A 20,955-nucleotide genomic window follows, 5' to 3' on the forward strand; every position below is an offset into this window, starting at 1 on the left:
TTACGATAATATTTATACAGAAAATGAGATTTTAATCAAAATGATTCACCAACGTAATAAGCGACTGAAAGCTGATTTAATGTGATGAGTGTTAAATGGAATATTTTGTACTTCTTGCAGTTTGCGGCATGCCATTTTGTTTTTCACGTATATGAATGACAAAATATTCCATTTTAATGGCACACCTGAATAATACGGAAACCTGTCCACAACGGAAAAAAAATTAGGACCATGTCACTTCCATCTTGAACAGGTTTCACTGTACCAACATCTCGTGCTGCTTTTTCCATTTGTGACAGTCAGTGAAGGACTACAAGGAATGCATTCAATATTAGCTCTTGCCTTCAAACCAACTGAAGATGTTTTAGATTCTTCTGAAAAATTGTTTGAGGAAGACAGAATTTTAGAATATTTAAGGACGCTGGGTCATCATTTCACACTATCAATCAATCAATCAGTCAATCTTCTTAATGTATCCAGCTGTTTGTTGACAACATAAAGTCCACTATAGTCCACTGTAGTCTATTCAGTTGTTGTTTTTCACGAGAAATGAGGGGTATTTTGATCGGTATTCATTATAGATGCCTGTTGCTAGTAGCCAGAGGTGGGGTGTAGTCAATATATACTGCAGGGCTGTGTCTTCTGCAACTGGTACTGATGATTTTAATTTACTTCTTTTGTAGTTTATGGATGGACAGTATAGAAGAATGTGTTCCAGATCATCATTTCACACTATAAAAAATGTTAAACTTTTTATACAGAGTCCGGCATTTGGTTCTGATGAGTTTCAACATGCTGTTGTAAAGGGACTATAAGGTTTAAAAATGTAAAAAAATAACACAGTATGTAGCTTGAATGTCACAATTTATTGGAATGTCTTCATTTTTTGAAAATTACACATTTCAAGTGATCCCCTTGGTATCTTATGACCTGTTGTAATCTTACACGAAAATTGTTTATGACACTTTATCTCCAAACCGAGAAATTATGCATCCTGGGAAGAAATTTCTCAACAATTGCAGTGTGTCACTGGCAGTATGGACTGTAGCCCCATCTTGTTGAAACCACATGTCATCTCTATTTAGTGCACCTCTAAATGTCTGTAACATCTGTCGATACTTCACTGTAACAGCTCTCTCATTTCTGTCTTCGAAAAAATAGGGACCAATTATGACTGCAGCAGAAACAGCACACTATACGGTCGCATTTTCACAATGTAATGGCCGTTCATGCAGTGCCATAGGATTTGTCTGACTCCAATATCGGAAATTTTGCTTGTTGACAAAAGCCATTTAAGTGAAAATGTGCCTCGTCTGACATAAATTATTCAACACATTATCATTTTCTTGAAGAATGGCACCAAATTCCATTGCAAAATGAAGTCGAAAGGCCCACTATTGTGTTCCTCGAAGGAATCCTACCGTGTCTCTGAACATTGAACTCATGGCGAAATCGATGTTGTGTTTGAACAACGGACTTACTTTCAATATATATAGTGAGGATCACGTAAGTTCAGTTCCCAAACAGCAAATATTTCCGCCTTGTCAGTGTTGCCAACTGTTACCAGATATCACCACATGTAGTAAAATCACGATCCTATGTACTGAATGACTTCTTTACTCACCGTACTTTACCTTAATGTTGGAAGGTTATTCTAAATAGTTTCAATAATAATGAGAATAAAGGCTGGTTCACAATAAACCTGAAACGAAAACGACAACAGGAACGACAACGGAAATATTGTTAAAATAAATGTATTTAAATATGAGCATTCAGAATTAACTATTGTGAACGCTCACATTTAAATATATTTATTTTAACATTATTTCCGTTCTCGTTCTCGTTGTCATTACCGTTCCCGGTTTATTGTGAACCAGCCTTAATAATAATGAGAAATGTATTGCTATGTTCTATTCTTTTATTCCTTTACATTATTATTAGTATTAGCATTAATAGGTTACTAGACGTAAATATACAACAAAAAAAGTATAGTATATAATATTCAAGAATCAAATCTGTTCCAAGACCAATTAAATTATTGTCACTTCACTTCAAAGATTCCAGCGTACATATACTGTACTTCCTAAAGGTAGATAAATTAATAACCAATTGACTTTCGGTTGGAATTCGAATGAACTTCTGATTATCTTTTGAAATTAGTAAGGAAATGGATAATACAACTAGGCTAAAACTGAAATAATAATAAATCAACTTACAAAAATAATTTTGGTCCTTAAAAGCCATAAGTAATTTCACTTCTAGATACCTTTTTAAAGATTTCATTTGTTTGTAAATTGCTTAATAATGTTACACTTACACTTATTATTTCTGCAACTCCACGTCTGTCATTGAAAAAATGTATGATACATAACTGTGAAGTCTCTTTTTGGCTCTTGTGTCCTAAATTTAAATAAGAAAAAACAAATGATTCAAGAAATGTGAGCTGGTGAAAATTAAATAATTAATAAAATAATTACTACCAAAACAGTATTTTATTAATTGTGTACAAAAGATGGATTACACAGAACAGATGGCCAGAAATCATAGATTTATACACAACATACAGCATGAAACGATCATAAAAAAATGCTTTTTGTACACAATAACATCTTTCAAACGAAGTGAAATAGCAAATAAGTTCAATAAATATTATGCTAATAAGTAATAACTATAATTAATAATTATCTACAAGCTGTAAACGGGAATAAAATAGTATATTGTTGAAATTAGGGGGTTATGGTTTATTACGTGTATTTATAATTTTAATTACTTTTTCTACATTTAATTATATTTTAATTTCTATTAGATTAGTTGGTGGTGTGGTTGTTAGTTTTATCTGTGTACGTCAGACTATTAAGGAAAAACTGAAAGAAATATTAAATCTACAATCTGCTTTATATAACAATATTTAATCAAGAACTGAATATTACTATTAATTTATAAAACCCAAAACATCTCCAAGTCCAGACAATACACATGCTGATTTTCTTAAACATGTTGGCAAACAAGCAAACTCACTACTTTTATCTTGTAATCTCATCTAAAATACAATATCTGTCTGGAGAAAATCTATCATAACATCAATTTTGAAAAGCAATTATTCAACTAATACCTTTTCAAGTTATCGACAGATACCACTTACTAGTATGATAGCCAAAATTATGGAAGAGATGATTTCATAGATTGAATTGGTTCCTGGAATCTAGTAACTAACTTTCATCTTATTGAGTTGACTTTAGAGAATTGCATTCAACAAATGGACAGATTTTAAATTTTAGTCAAGATATTAAAGATATTTTAAACAGAAAACAAAACACCTTAACAATTTTAATTTATTTTCAAGGATCATATGGCTCTTTAGATATAAATCACTTAAGAAATTGCAAACTTAGGGTGTCCATGATAAAGTGTTGCACTGGGTCAGTAACTTGATTATTTGATTCATTGTCACAAATATGTAAATACAGACAGATTCATCTGGGCTTCCCACATTGTTGTTTTCAGGAATACATTTTCAAATATTAATGTCGATGGTCTAACTAAAGAAATAGATCTTATGATAATCTCATCATTTGCAGATAATATGGTTGTCTAGAACAAAAAATCACAGTCCACAAATATTAATAAACTGAGCCAAAATCCCATCAGACTTTTTGACTCTACTTGGAGAACTCAAACTTGCTCAATTAAGGGAAACTTTACTAATAAAACACAATCCCAAGTTATTTGAAAATGAATAGTATATAAGTTAACTTTAACAGATGATGTTAAGAAATGTGATACTTCTCCAGACATTTTAAAAATCATTAGAAACGATAAATGATCTGGTCAGTGAGTGACTACATACAGTATTTTTTATAGATGGATCCTGTTTACCAAGCCATAGATGTAGTGGTGTTGTAGTACAATACCAGTATATTCCCTTTTACAGGGAATTATATTCAAACACTTGTTTGCCCCATTTTAACCGTGACAACACTTTTTAGTTTTTTAAACATTCTGGTTATTGTATTGTGTTTATGTTTAGTGAAAGATTTTAGATAATGGCGCAAATAGCCATAGTAGCTGACGCGCTCTTTTTAAACGCCACTAACTAACTAACTAACTTCAAACACTGACTAATTTTGATAGTGAAAATTTAGATACACTTTTAAGCTTACAAAATCTCCAGTATCAACTTCATAAATCTGAGAAGGCTGTCATACTATCAGATTCAAAATCAGATATTCTCGCTGCAGTATTGGACGTAACAGCATGAAATCTCAATATTTTACAGTGTTTTAATATTTTAAGCAAAATGGTCGAATTACATCGACGACTGGTACTTCCGTGGATCCATGAACTTTATGGAGTGGGAGGTAATGAGGTAGCTGAAAGGTAGCAAAATTACTGTAAGGTTATCTATACCTGCATCTTACCACACTGTTAAAAGAATAACAAGATCAGAACATGACAATGTGGTAACAAAAATCGGAATGATTCTAAAGCAAATGAAAAAATTGCAATAGGCCATCCGGCATCAGCTCCACGATGGAGGAAAATCCTCAGAAGAAACCAACTAATCAGACCAAATGGGGGATCCAAACTACCCTCGAGTGCAGCTCTGAATTTGCAGGCCAACGAGTCTACCAACTAAGCTACATTGGTGGCTCTACTAAAAATATGAAGTACATGGCACTCAGATTATTAAATTAACAAAACTACACAATTATTCATCAGTTAAGCTATAAAATATAATACATAGCAAGCAAGTTAATTCAATTTAAAAGTATAAACAATTCAATCAGTTGAAATATACAGAAATTGATAATAAATATCATGCAAATTACTTCACATTACAAGCATAAACAATTCATCACTTGTGGTATACAGCCTACTATTTAAATTACAGCACATACAATTCATCAGTTAAGCTGTAGGCCTACAGTCTACTATTCAATTTACAGCATATATAATTCATCAATTAAGCGAAACAAAAATATAGTACAATACATAGTAAAAATAATGCACCTAATTTAATAACTGAACTTCTATGAAAATCTACAGTGGCAGTACTCATATTATCACAGGCCATGATTGTCTCAAATATTTACAAATAACTGATATTTCAGAATCTCCCCATGCCATTTCTGAAATCTCAATGAAGATATGGATCATTGTCTTGACTGTTTAACTTTACACAGCTTTCAATCATCTGGTTAAATATTGGAGTGCAAGATAACAAATGACATCAACTGCTGAACACTTGGTATCAATCAACCAACAACTTCATTACATTAAAGGGGGGAAAAAAAAACTGAAAGAATTAATTGTATATAGACACAACACATAAGACAAGGCCGCTTCAGAACAGTAATTGGCAAGGCTCTGTTGTCTTAGGATTCTTATGTAGATTCAATTTCACCTGAAAGAAAAAAGTAGCATCTATAAGTATGCTTAATCATGAGAAATAAGAGAAACAGTTGCAATAGTAGTAGTAGTAGTAATGATAATAATAATAATAATAATAATAATAATAATAATAATAATAATAATAATAATAATGACTGTAAAGTATGGAAATTAATATTGCAATGTAATATCAAAAGGTGATTTCACACCATCAACTCTTATCATTTAGTACAACAAATCTATTATATTCAGTTGCAATCACCAGTAGCTGTTCTTTCCTACATTTTGTTGTTGGCTGATTTTTCACAAGTCTGCTATGATATGCAGCACTATCCATGACAATAATGCATTGCCCTAATGTTCTCAGGTCAACAACTGTGTTTGCACCCACTTCTCAACTACAGGGCTATTCATAGCACTATGGTAGTCCTGACTTTTCTTTCAGTTGCATGAAAAAATTAAATCAGCACCTGCAATAAAAATTATACCTGGGCATATAATTACGTCACATGAATTCACAGCATTTAAATAAAGAAAATAAAACATAACATAACATAACATGACATGAGATCCTCTTTGGTGAAAGGCTTTCCCACGTTTTTATTTAGTCACCAATTTTTATATTTTTGTACCCTGATTTAAAAAATTACTCTTGCCAAATTTATGTAAAATATAAATCAATATAACTTACCGAGTATAAATCCACCTTTTGTTCCGGCATCTAATCTTCCACCCTCATTTGTTGGTCTACGAATAACACCATTCATGTCACTGGAAACTTCACCTGGTTTATTTCATGAATAAGTGGGTGATCCTACTTAAAAAAACAGAGAGAGAAAAGCAATTCACATTGACACTCTAAGAGACACAAAAATTTTAAAGACAGGAAAACTGTTCAAGAATTTTATAACTAACCTCTAGTTATAATATGAAACTATTAATTGCAAAACATGTTGTTCCCACCTGAATTCATTACTAGTAGCCTATATTAATTGCAATTTCATATTCCACATAAGTGTTAATCTATTTGTTAATAAAAAATTCAATCACTCAATGTCTCACAATACATTGAAATTTACCATTCATAAAAATCCAAGTCTCATCCAAGAATACTACGGGTTTAGGGTTCTCACGCTCCACATTTCTTATATATTCTCTTAAAAACGAATAACATCACTTTCTCGTACATGTGTATAAGGATCCCCTTTGCTCCATAGAAATTTCATCTCTTTCAAAATTTTTTTCACTGATGATAAGGATACTCTAAATAAATATGTTTCATAATCATCATTCATATGTTCCAGAACTTTTGCTGCTGTTAGTACTTCCCCTGTAACAATAAATGAAAATTATGCCATATTTTTATACATATGACTAATATCAGAATTACATTGCATAAATCAACACAATAATTCCTGTAACTTCCCTACCTTTATGTAACTTGTCATAAATAAATCTCGCAATTGTATCTTTTGTAAAATCATCAGCATCAGTCACTGGATGTTTACGTAGTCTATGTTTTCCTGGTGTCACAAGTGGGGTCCCCTTCTGTGAATTTGTTATCACTTTCTTGGCTGTAGTAAAGCCAAGCTGTAATAACAAACAATAACATAACACTTCTAAAAATTGTTATATCATAAAATTCATGCATGATACCAACATTTACAGCTATATGAATAGAAAATGATCAACATGTTAGGTTGGGTCTACGATAGGTTTAAGTAGGCTAATATTTAGGTAATTCTCCAGAAAAGCTACATCAAAGAAGGCATAATTTTATTTTGTTTAATTGATTTCTGTGATATTTACATAGTGAGGAACACGTGGTTTTAGTGCACAGCCACAAATACTTTCAGCACAAAAATCCTTTGACACTTACCTGTATATTCTAATGCATTGTTGTAGTCCCTCCCTCAAACTTGTTACTAATTACCAATATAACATGTGAGAGGTCCAGGACGAAGAGAAATGGTTAGTTTCCCAGTGGTGCGTCCTCGTCCTCTCGAGTGTTATATCTTAACAAGTACTTTGGGTGGCGTAGCTTTTCTGAAGAAACACCATATTTAATATTACTTAGACCAGTCATGAATAAATTATTCAGCCAGAGTCAACGTTCCTATGCTTTATAGAGTATGTTATATAGTTATTATATAAAACTGAATTATTTTTAAGCACCGTAACAGGCCAACATTCATGTAATATTTGCTGCAATATCAAGTTAATAATTACAATATGACTTGTATTTTCTTCGGCCGATGTGGCATGTAAATTGTGATCTGAACGGTTAATTTAATACCAAAAGAGAAAACTGGAAATTTACTTTCGTGCTGTTTATTTGTTCGTCTAATTTGTAAATGTATTTAAGCTATCACCTACTGCAGTATTACAGTATCTTAAATGTATTTAGTTTGGCAATATGAAAATCACTGACTTGATTAAACATCTAGGCCTAACCTAAAAATTTGTTTTGTTTGACCACAATCATGAAATTATTAGTGCAAACTCCTAAAACTGAATACCACTTTGAAATGTATGCTTAAGAATACTTACTCCTAATACTTTTGCTATTCTGGTTGTAATTGCTGTCTCCGTTAGCATAATTCATTATCTTCTTTCTTCAACTCATTATACATGTGAACTACAGATTTCTGAAGCGTACTCTGAATGCCACACATTTTCTTCCTTGGAGGAGTCACTGCCACACTATTTCATTTTTTTGACATTGTAATAAAAATCTAAACACGAAAGAAATTCATTAAAATTTGAAATAATATTTCTATCCATTACCCACGTGCATTATCACGCCCAAGTATATTATATTTATTCGTACTTACCTGACTATTCTTGAATTATAACCACAACGCAACATATAAAATAACTATTATGTATTAATATTAATACTAATATTAATTAATTATTAATAAGTTCGAATTTCACTATCTTCCAGTAACCGGCTGAGATATCTAGTACAATTTTAATTTCATGGAACTCCAGTACCGGCAAATATTGTCGATATTTGCCTCAGCTGCCAACATACCAGTTACAAAATCACTACCATTTATAGTATTTGTCAGTATCGAAATTCGAAACGAAGTTGGCAAAAGAAAATTCAACTTTCAAACTAGAAAATCACCATAATCCACTAGCATTTGTAGTAATGGGGGAAAAATGGTTAGGTTTCACCCTTAGGGTATCAAGTTACCTGGTCTTCCCTATATACTGATACCACAAAAATGCGTACTTTAACTAGCCAAGCATCCATGATTAACAAAATTGCATGTTTTGAAGTTCATGTTGTCTTGACAACATTTCATTTTCACTACTCTCAATTCATTTTACAGCTCTACCAAACTAATCAGAACCAACTGCCGGACCCTGTATCTGGTAATAAAGACTCTAACTGTGAACAAATCACCATTGTGATGTAAATTACAACTGGATAACGCTATTATTGAACAAGTTATGCAGATAAATTATTTGAGAGTCACAATATCAAGCTTTGATTTTTGCAGAATATGAAGTAAGGGATCAAACGATTAAAGCATCAAGAGTGTCAGGGTATTTAAATGATTTCATATGGAAAAATAAATATCTAAAAACAAATAAAAAGATGAGTATAGAACACTATTGTAAGACCAATAATGACATATGCAGCAGAAACCAGAGTGGATACAGCAAAAACAAAGCAATTACTTGAAACAACGGAATTGAATATATTGAGAAGAATAATAGGAAAGGCAAGAAGAGACAGTGTGAGAAGTAAGGAGATAAGAGAAGAATGTAATATACAAAGAATAGAAGAATGAATTATAAGGAGAAGAGAGGAATGGAAATCACATGTATCAAGAATGGGAGTTGATAGATTGGTAAGGAGAGGAGGACAAAAGGGTATACCTGAGGGAAGACGAGGCATTGGGAGACCAAGAAAAAGATGGCGAGATTCTATGTCTGGTTATTAACAAGCTTCAAACTCATACCAAAGAAGAAGAAATTTCAGTGAAAATAACGTACCCTGATTTTTATTGGGTTACAAGACAAGGAAAGAAAAACTGGGTAAAGTGGTTTTAGGAAGAAAGGGTCCAGGGAAAAAAATTATTTTGGAAGTATGTGTCCAGGGAAAGCTTCCTAAGGAAAAATGACCATGAACCGTTGAATTTTGTTTACACACAATATTTAAAAATCAACTGAGCTGAGAAGTATACATTTAAAATAAAATAAAATCGTTTTTGCTCCAAAACGAAATATATTTGATATTTTCATTTTGTATGATTCTCCGATAAGCACGTTGTAATATAATAATATTGAATTGGGCGAACCGTCTATACTTATCTAGTTTATACTTGCTGTCTATACTTATCTAGTTTATATTTGGATTAAACATTAACGTTTTCGGCACTTATGTGCCATTTTCAAATGCATGGAATTGCCTTATTACATGTTCAAATAGATACACCTTATGTGTGTGAAATATATGGTATGTACCCTTGATGATCTACCATCGTTTACAAAATAATATCTAAATTAAATTAAAAACACTTGCTAATTTAATTTAGATATTATTTTGTAAACGATGGTAGATCATCAAGGGTACATACCATATATTTCACACACATAAGGTGTATCTATTTGAACATGTAATAAGGCAATTCCATGCATTTGAAAATGGCACATAAGTGCCGAAAACGTTAATGTTTAATCCAAATATAAACTAGATAAGTATAGACGGTTCGCCCAATTCAATATTATTATAAAATATATTTGAACTCTATGCCAAAATTTCACAATGTCGATTTACTGAAAATTGGCTGCAACAATTTTCACTTGATATTTTACATGGTAAACAGTCTTAAATGACTTGCCACAAAAAAGTATTCGGTTTATAGTAATTTTCTATTATTTACTTGCAGCATCTCATATAAGTTGAGAAGATTTTTTAAAACTGAAGGTTGACCGAAAGTTCACAGTTACGAAGAGTAGTTAAATTTCATTGAGGATAACTTCCTTTATTGTTATTATGTTTTGCAGACACAGCAGTGGAAACTGTATGACTGTGAATGAGTGCTTTGTAAGAATATGTTAACGTATAATTTTATGGATATTACTGTTTTTATTTGCTGCGTATAAGTGTAATGAATAAGTATTTGCCATTAATTTACTCCATTTACATTTCTTACAGGCCCTAAGGAACATCATTAATTCATGTGATCAACCAATTGGTTACCCAATCTATGTCTCCCCTCTTACCACATCATATGCTGAGACCAATGAGCAGCTCTGTAGCATTGTTGGAGGTTCATTAAGTCTTGAAGCTATTAAGAAGACTGCTTTGAGATTGTGGAGGAGGTGTGTAAATCATTATTATTTTCTGCTTGGTGTTACACATTTAATAACATGTAATATAAACCAGCTGGGGCTGGAATATATTCCATTTATTCAGTTTTTGTCTACGGGGAGTCCTTCTACTCACTTTGATGGAGAAATTGCAGCAATCAACAGGGCATTAACACGACTTGTGCTTCAAATTAATATGTTAAAAACCGCTGTTATATTTAACGACTCAATTTCCGCAATCCAAGCCATAGCTTCAGTCAATATTCGTACAAATTCCAGAATTGCAGAAATTCGATCATCCATACACATACTGGTAAACAATATAAAAACTTTTATCTCCAATGGATCCCTGTTCATTGCGGTATTATGGCCAATGAGATTGCAGATTGACAAAGAAAGGAACTAAAATATTACAAGTACCCTTGAAAAAGATATCTTATCGCAGTGCCAAATTGTTCATACAAACATAATTTCAAATCAAAAGTTTAAAGAAATTTCAAGAAAACAGTAATAATAAATCTTGGTCAGTATTGCTTACTGAAAAAGAATATATACCTGATTCTCCTCAACATGATGCAGTAGCAAAATTTCGAATGCTAACTGGCCATGACTGTTTAGCAGCACACCTGTTTAAAATTGCAGTTTTTGATTCACCAAAATGCATCCTGTGTAACCTAGAAGACTCTTTGATAAATTAAGAATATGTACAAAAATGTCCAGCGTTGGTGTCCAATCTTCTGGATTCGAACTCTAAATTATACTGAGAAGCTAGAAGGCAAATGAAGAAGTTCTAAATGCCTGAGCAATAGATGATGCTGTTGTTGCTGCTGCTGCTGACATAAATTGGCTAGCGATTTTTTTAAAATATAGCTACCCCCAATTACATGTATAAAATTAAATAGGCCTAGTTAATAGAAAGTCAGCTGTTCAAATTTATGTAACTTTATTTCTCTCAACTCATATCAAACTGGCTTCAATATTGCGTAATAAAATTCATGTTTTAATTACGAATAATATACAATATATATATAGAGAGATGATTCCACTGTGTAGCAACTTATTTTCCGCTATAGTGTGAAGACCAAAGCATTGCTAGCTCTCTCCACACACATCTATATATATCATTTGAACTGGTAATGGAAATTACGGGAAAATGGCTGAACAGATTTTAATGAATGACTCCTCATTTTGTAGCTTGGAACCCAAAGATTTGCAGAAAAATATTAATTTTAAGTGAAATGTCAGTTTTCCTACATAATTTTACTATTTTCCAAAATCCATCTGTCGTCAGTTTTGAGAACTAATGGCTTTCTAGAATAAAACAAAACACACACACTATAATAAGCAATCTTACACGAAGACCATGACCTCTACAGGATTGCCAACATATTTAGAGCAAATCAGAACAAATTCTGTGACGACATAATGACAATAATATGTCGATCTTCATTTGTTTAATTTTTATAACTTCTCTATAATTGGTTATTAAAAACTTTCAAGACTTACTAAAAATAATTTACAGGTCTGATTCTGTGGTGTGTAATGTTCTGAGTACAGCTGTGTATTGAAAACTACGAAACTTGAGGAGGTTTGATGACATCACCATTAAAAGTGAAATATTATTATAGTTAATACCATGATGTGAGTATTTGTTACTAATATACCTATTAATGATACAGCCTATTGATGATATGAAGCTCAAACCTTTAAGTAGACGTAGAGAATATCTTAAATTAGATCTTCATTTCTTTAATTTACTGATTGACGGCTGTATAATATATACAGTATATGTTACTGAAAACTACAAAACTTACACAAGTTAAAATTATTGTTATTAAAAATGGAATATTTTCATAGTTATTAATCAAGTAGTGTGAGTCTTTTTCATAGATTTAATGGCAGTGTGATGTGGATATTTATATGCGTGATTCTCTCCAATATTGTCTGGAGAGAGCGCAAAAATTACAGTTCCTAAGGAAAGACCAAATGGTATTACTTACTGATAAAATAAGAGACATACAAGATTTTGTAGTCTCCAGATCTCTTAGCAGGATAAAATTATTCTATCCTCTACATTTTAAGATAGTTCACGAAACATGCAGCAGCTATACCAAGTTGCTATGTCTATTGTTTGAAAGCATGGCAAACCTGACATTTTCTTAACTCTCACCTACAATCCACAATGACCTGAAATAGCTACTACTGCTTTACTCCCACATGAAAAATCCACTGATCATTCTAACGTTGTTACTTGCGTTTATGCTTTTAAACTCAAAAACTGAAGATAGATAGGTTCAAGAAAAAGTATTTGGCATAAAAAAAAACATTCGGTTTACAGCAGAAAGCCGGAGAGAGCAGTCACGTGTGCACAACTCGCTTACACAGTATAAAGGCTATTGGCCTGAGGAAGAAGAGAAGAATACAGTAAGAGAAGATGGAACAGTGGTTACAGAAAAAGACATCAGGAAAGGATAAAGTAAGTGAATTAAGTAGAGAGGAAAGGAATAATAATGCAGGCTTGAATTAAGTAGAAGAAGAAATGAAGAGCCAGGGTTTAGAAAACTTAAGACTAAAAGTAGAAAACATCTGTGAAAAGATAGAAGAGAGAATAACAAATTAAAGAAGAAGATGAGTGACTACGATCTCAAGTTGAGAAAAAATAACTTAATAATTTTCGGGGTCGAAGAAAGGGGCCGGGAAAAAGAGATGGATACTTTTGAGAAAGTGAGAGATTTATGTGAAGTGATCTTTAATATAGAGTTGAGAGACGAACATGTCGACCATACGTACAGATTAGGGAAAGGAAATAAAAGGCGTATCTTCTTGAGCTTTAAGAATACAAAAGTAAGGGCAGTTATTCTGAACAATCTAGGACGGCTCCAGGGTTCAGGAGTGAGGGTGGAAACAGATATGTCATTTGAAGTAAGAAATAGAAGAAAACAGCTACTACCTTATATGAAAGCAGCGAGGGCGAAGGGTCACTTTGCTAAAATGTACGAAGATAAACTGAAAGTGAATGGAAAATGGTATGATCTGGAGTTTTGCCTGAGGAATGAAGATCATCCAGAATTTGGACTAACGAGAAGAACGATAGAGGACAGTGGACATATTTCAACTCTGCAGAGAGAAGCAACGAGAAGACAACAGAGAGTCGACGTTAGCTACATAAGCGGAGGGAAGGAGAAGGAATGGAGGAAGAAAATCATCCCAACTTCAAGGACGGAACAAGTGATTGTCGCAGATCAACACATGGTAACAGAAGTGAATAGTAAGGAGTTCAGGAACCCACATACTGACATACGAGGAAGTGTAAAGGTGATGACACAACAAGGAGAAGATAAGTGTAACGTGATCATGCAGCGTAAGCGGATTCCTAGTCTCCATACGATGGCAGTAAGGTTAGCGCACTCCAGAAGGAATGCTGACAATAACAGAACAAGAAACACAGGCACTAGAAAAAGGGCGAGTGGGGATAAAAACAGAAACCAAGAGTCAGGAAGTGATAGGGAAGAAAGTAGTGAAAAGATTAAGGGTGCGAGTGTAAGTGGAAATCTAGGATGTGAAAGTGAAAGCGTGGGGGGGGGGGAAATAAAAGAGGAATAGAAGAAGAAGAAAGAAATAGAAAGAAAGACAGAGATAGAAATAAAGCAGAGACGAACAGTAAAGACAGGTCAGAACCTGCGACAGCTGAGGATATAGCAAAGGTATTAGATATGGTTAAAAAATGTGGGGATGTGATCAAAAAGTGCTAGTAAAGGGAAATTGTAAATGATAGAGAAGTATAGGGGAGAGAGAAATTGTATAAGCTGATGTGTAGAGATAAGTATAAGTATTTATAGGAAGTGAGACTAGTGTGAAAGGATTAGGTGTAAGTGGAATAATGAGAAAGTGAAAGTGAGCGCAAATAGGAATGAGTGAAAATAGTGAAAAAGGGTTAAGAGAAATGAACAAGTGACAGCATAAAATTAGTACTAACATTTGAACATTGGAACAGTAAATGAATATAAGAGAAAGATAGGAGAAAAGGTCAAAGAACAAATAGGGCAAATAATTCAATATGATAATTTATAGAGAATAAGTGAAATTGAAATTTTAGTGAATAGTAGTTAGAGGAAAAAGGGGGTTTGAAAGGCGTATATAATTTTAGATATATTAGGATTAATGATCAAATAGAGAATAGCAAATGAAATGTAGGAGAAATACTGAAGGGGATATTGAACAAGTAATAAAAAAAAAAGGTACATAGTGTAATTAGGAGTATTTGTGTAGACGTGCACTGCAAATAATGTGTTACTGTAATATGTTAATGGTGGCACCGGATACAGAAATGTGAGGTACACCATTATATGTAAAGAAGTGCTGTGACCAAATATATCATATCATTTAAATAAAAAAACCATTCAGAGAGCGTATGTTTCATTGTTATGGAAGCAAATAACTTTTAAAATGACTGGTAGGCCTATTCTTCATTGAAAATAAATCTGAAAAATTTTAATTTGAACTTCTAATGAACTTAGTTTGCAGCATTTGCCGCACAAGCCACTAGTATTATATAATTGTAGATTTGAGGCCTTTAACCAATTCAGTATGGTGTAGATAGTGAATGAAAAATTTCGCGACCACCAATTTCGCGATTTTTTGAGAAAAATATTTACTGTAATTATTGAATATTGAAAAATATTTTTCAGCGATATATTTACTTCACACTTTTCACATGTACTAAACCCTGCTTAATGGCTAATAATATGCAATAATCTAAATGAATGATGTTCACAGAGTGCGGAGACGGTGTGGTGAGGGATGTTCCAGTGGAGGATCAGTGCCCCAAGATGATGGAGGTTTTGGAAATGAAGGGGTTTACGCCATGACTGCCTGCAACATCCACTCAGGTCTGTTACATGCTTCAGTTTATAACATACTCCATTTAACATTATAGTTCTCTACAATTTTTTTTACACTTAATGGAAAACAGGCATGAATTTTATTTTCTGTCGAGATTTTAGTGAGAAATATTATTCATCTTGATTACACAACTTTTAACACTGTATCACTTCGGAATATGTACGATAAGAACTTTCTTGTGTTAAATTTTAACGTACCATGTTAACATGTTTCGACCTATTTTGGGTCATCTTCAGAACTGGTCGTTGTTGGTCTTGGCACCTCTTGTTTCCTGTGAGGGTGCGTTCGTAGTATAGAGTCAAAGAGTGTATGTGTTTTGAAATTGAGTTGTGTGTTGAGAATATTGTTGGGGTGTGTTTTCGTGTGTCTGTATATTTCATATTGTTCTAGTGTGTTGAGTTTCTGGCTTTTTGGTTGGATGTGCAGTATTTCCATGTCTATGTTGATGTCTCTGTAGGTGTGGTTGGCATTTGTGATGTGTTCTGCATATGTGGAGGTGTTTTGTAATTTTGTTATGGCTGTGATTTGTTCTTTGTAACGCGTTTGAAATGATCTGCCTGTCTGTCCTATGTAGAAGTTGTTGCAGGTGTTACAGAGTGACACATCAGAACACATCACAGCCATAACAAAATTACAAAACACTTCCACATATGCAGAACACATCACAAATGCCAACCACACCTACAGAGACATCATCACAGACATGGAAATACTGTACATCCAACCAAAAAGCCAGAAACTCAACACACTAGAACAATATGAAATATACAGACACACGAAAACACACCCCAACGATATTCTCAGCACACAACTCAATTTCAAAACACATACACTCTTTGACTCTACACTACGAATGCATCCTCACAGGAAACAAGAGGCGCCAAGACCAACAACGACCAGTTCTGAAGATGACCCAAAATAGGTCGAAACATGTTAACAAGGTACGTTAAAATTTAACACAAGAAAGTTCTTATTATACATATTCCGAAATATTATTTGTAATTAAATGTCATACTATGTATTCAAAAACTTAAATTTTATGTTATTTTTAATAAAAATGCAAAAATATCACGTGACTCAAACACCATGATATTTATGTGACATCAAAACATAGTATGGCAGCTATTTTTGAGTTTGATGCAGTGAAACAGTCTTTGCTTTGCTTTTTCTTTCCTATCAATTGCTTATTTGTCATCTGATGTGGAAATTTACTATGACATTTACCTTTGCAGAAAAGTTTGACACAAAAATCTTGTGTGTGTTGTATTTGGTCATTATGCAATAACACATTGCTCGGATTGCCTCTGTTTTGGACGTATTTTCACTTCACAATGCACTTGGCATTTTAGCACTTTACTAGGATGTATTCAACAGCATTATTCTCAATCTCATTATCATTACCTGAAATTCACTACATAATTCAGGCATAAAATGTGCACAAAATGAAAGCTAATCGCAGACTTTTTCTCCAAGAAATAGTGTGTGTGTGTATCCAATGCCTACCCACTTCACTTGCGTGATTCGGGTTCCGCATATTGCAGATAGATGGCAGAACTGTGACCCATTTTCTAATTGTACAACACTTCGGCGGGTCACACTATACATGTGTATTATCTGTGGAGAGTTATGTCGTGTACTAGATGTGTAAGTGTAATGTCTGGAATGAGTGATGAAGATGAAGATGAGGAAGGGAGAAGGGAAACCTGGTGCCGGCACATAGCCTACTCCTGTCGAATAGCACCAAGGGGCCGCCAGGCTTAATGTCCAAGAAATAGTGTAGATAGTGTTCTAATAAAGGTGCATTCAGTGTAGTCAATAATAATCATTCTGTTGTTTATTTTATATCCTATTTAAGCAAACAGTAGATTTCTTTATCGTAAGTTTACAAACATGAATAAAATAAATTACGAGACATGTCCATTATGATTTTACATTATTTAAGATAATTGTTAAAAATTAAATATATCGTTTATGTGGGTATTTTGCCCTTCAATTGTCTAGGGAACAATGGAATGTGTCCTTAACACTGCTACATTTATTATATGCCTAAATACGGTAATTTTTATGGTTTCCCGGTATTACTGTTTTCCTGTATTTATCATTTTTGTTCCCTGTTCCCCTAAAAAACGATGGATCGAGGTTTCACTGTAATATGCAGAAAGCCTGGTTCATTGATAGTTTCAGAAATACAGTAAACCCTTGAATTAATGGACCTTGGGAGCAAGGAGTTGTCAGTACGTTAAATCAAATTGCGAATTTTTAAAATCAGTATTTTTTTTAATATAACACTATAATTTGAATATATTAATGTTATATGTTAAATATAAATACATTTTATCTCACTGCACACAACATGCTTCAGCTGGTGACCAATCAATGATGATTGCATGGCTCAAAATTACATCACCGTGTCACACAGGACTACATTTTATATAACTACATAAAGTGTGCTTCCACTGGCAACTAAAATAATAATAATAATAATAATAATAATAATAATAATAATAATATACTAAAATTAAAAAATATAATAATAAAAATGTCCGAAAACATTGTCCATTAAGTTGAAGTCCATTGAATCCAGTTCCATTAAATCGAGGATTTACTGTATTAACAGAGGCAAAAAAAAACCGTACAAAATATGAAAGAATATTAATATTTTTACGAAATATGAAAATTTTACCAAAACATTATGAAATATGAAATGTTTTACTTTAATTGCATTTTGCACATTATGTTCAGGTTATGCAGCCCACCCCTCCAGTGGGCACAACACGTCAGGTAGTCAGTCAATGGACAGCTGTCAGATAGGAGGGAGTATGGGAAGAGGAGGCTCTCTAGGACGTGGTGGCTCACTTGGAGGCAACAGAGGTAGCATAGCCTCTGTAGGGAAACCGTCATCTTCAACCTTGGCTAGTCTCGCAGGACTCTTATCTGCAGCTGAATCAGGAGCAAAAGCAGAAAGTTCATTCAGTCAGGGCAGTATGGGAAGTCACAAAAGAGAAGAAAAAGAAACTGAAACTATGGAAAGTAACAACCACGTAGCAGAAAAGGAACCTGTTTTTCAAAGAGTGCGAGTAAGTTCATATAATCATTTACAATGTAAGTTACAAATTAAAAATCTAAATAAATAAAATTACTATCAGTCAGAGAGAAAAATCGATGTTATGAAGGTGATGCATACTTTCTCATTACAAATTTTGTGCGTTTCATAACAATTCGCTTCTCTTTTGTCACAAGTCAATTTCGACCAAGCAGGATGGCTCATTGTTAATGCACTGGACTCGCATTCCAGAGGTCACAGGTTCGATCCCTAGTGTCGACTAATCAGATCGAGGTTTTTCTGTGGTTTTCCACGACTGAATGTAACTAATTTTCAGTTAAACAAAAGGCAAACATCGGATTGGACCCCAATTATTACGAAATAATAGATACAGTACGACAGCAACAAGTATTCCCATTAATAAACTACAGACAATCACAATATGACCTTCAAGTTAAAGCGAGTGTAAATAAAAGAAGGTAACAAATATCAATTTTGTTAATATAACATCTTGAGCTACATTTACAGCTCTTCTTTCCGAATTCTTCCAACTGGCCATGATGTCATTTTTTCGAATGTGTCTGTTGTTTTTCCCATAGCTTAATTACTAAATATGTTGCAAGATTGTAAAATATCATTTAATTTCAAGAGTTTAAAACTTTCATTGGTTAGAATGCACTTTCTATAAATGGAAAGATCTTACTTCTTTTATTCTCTTATTTTTAACCTTTACTTACGTTCTATTTATTTTTTATTTATTTATTTACTAATTTAGTTAAAACAAACAACAAGAATAATATTACTTGTACAATACAATTTAATAATGGCAATATTTAGTGTAATACATAACTAGTCAGCGATATATGCAATGGAGGGGGAAGGGAACTGGCCACCCTACCCCAAATCTCCTGGCCCAATTGCCTCATGAGTGATGCCTTGTTAGTGTCACTTGTGTGGTCCAGACCTGTCTTTGGACAGTAGACTAAACAATGTCAATATTTTAATTGTAGATTCAAGATCCAAATCAAGTATTTGATGCAATTAATCTTGGTCGCCGAATTGATGTGGTCTGGCCCGATGAGAAGATGAGAGCTCGTGGGGGACGTTCTCATTGGCGAGACTGGTTGCCAGAGAAGGGTATGGAAGGACAGGTAAGCTTCATTTTGTTGCTTCAGTATTGATTTTATGAGGAAAACAGTATACAGTGGAACATTGGTTGCCAAGTTACTGTTGAATAATTATAGTATATTTGTGCATTTTGAATTTTATTAAATAATGAACACCGAACAAAATACCCCTTACTTCTCGTGAAAAACAACAACTGAATAGACTACAGTGGACTATAGTGGACTTTATGTTGTCAGCAAACAGCTGGATACATTAAGCAGATTGATTGATTGATTGAATTTTATTAAATATTACAGTATATTCGCGTATGTACTCAACATGCTTGCTTCATGTCGACATGATATCTTACCTGTAAATGACGTCATAGCAGATACTGTGTTAGTCCTCTTTAATATAACAAAGTTTTATTAACAAATTGTATCAAAACACGTGACATCTCTTGTACTTCGGATGTGGCAAGCAATTGAGGATGGGAAGTGAGTGAAAATTGTTGCAGGTTTTCATTAATTATGTAACAATGTAAAATACTCACTTTGAAATAAAATAGATAGAAAACTCTTTTATTTTCTCTTCAGTTTACATATAGGTTTGTCTTTATCTTTTACACCCACCGAATTACTGACATTTAACAATGTTATGTGTAAGTGTGACTCATAATTTGTATCTAACCCAAGATCATAGATAAACATTATTCAACTCTAAAAAGTCCTGATATGCCTGTATAATCAGTCTTCTTAATGTATCGAGCTGTTTGCTGACAACCTAAAGTCCACTATAGTCCACTGTAGTCTATTCAGTTGTTGTTTTTCACGTGAAATGAGGGGTATTTTGATAGGTGTTCATTATAGATGGCTCTTGCTAGTAGCCAGAGTTGGGGTGTAGTCAATATATACTGCAGGGCTGTGTCTTCTGCAACTGGTACTGATGATTATAATTTATTTCTTTTGTGGTTTATGGATGGACAGTATAAAAGAATGTGTTCCAGATCTTCATCATGACGCTAAATAACCTAGTTGTTGATACAGTGTCGTAAATTAACCCAATAAAATAAAAATAAATATTCATCATCATTATTACACCACAGATAAGTAGGATTATCAGAAATAATGTGAAATCAGTGTAATTGTGTGACAATATGACCTGTTCTGGCTCTTGTTAAA

At 33.2% G+C, this 20,955-nt stretch overlaps 1 protein-coding gene and 1 long non-coding RNA gene across 2 annotated transcripts in view; one reads left to right on the forward strand and one right to left on the reverse strand.

Annotated features, from left to right (window-relative positions):
* Positions 1 to 20,955, forward strand: part of LOC138713014 (pecanex-like protein 1) — a 127,945-nt gene that overhangs the window by 83,387 nt on the left and 23,603 nt on the right. Inside the window, exons 14-17 of the mRNA XM_069844697.1 lie at positions 10,568 to 10,734; positions 15,499 to 15,611; positions 18,367 to 18,701; positions 19,678 to 19,818. Coding sequence (XP_069700798.1) covers positions 10,568 to 10,734; positions 15,499 to 15,611; positions 18,367 to 18,701; positions 19,678 to 19,818 — 756 coding nt within the window. The remainder of the gene's footprint in view (positions 1 to 10,567; positions 10,735 to 15,498; positions 15,612 to 18,366; positions 18,702 to 19,677; positions 19,819 to 20,955) is intronic.
* On the reverse strand, positions 5,040 to 5,801 carry LOC138713541 (uncharacterized). Its single transcript, XR_011335899.1, has 2 exons — positions 5,654 to 5,801; positions 5,040 to 5,404 (listed from the first exon to the last, which is right to left on the reverse strand). It is a non-coding gene; the product is annotated as an uncharacterized lncRNA (long non-coding RNA).

The sequence above is a fragment of the Periplaneta americana genome, chromosome 14 (assembly GCF_040183065.1).
Source record: "Periplaneta americana isolate PAMFEO1 chromosome 14, P.americana_PAMFEO1_priV1, whole genome shotgun sequence".
Lineage (NCBI taxonomy): Eukaryota > Metazoa > Arthropoda > Insecta > Blattodea > Blattidae > Periplaneta > Periplaneta americana.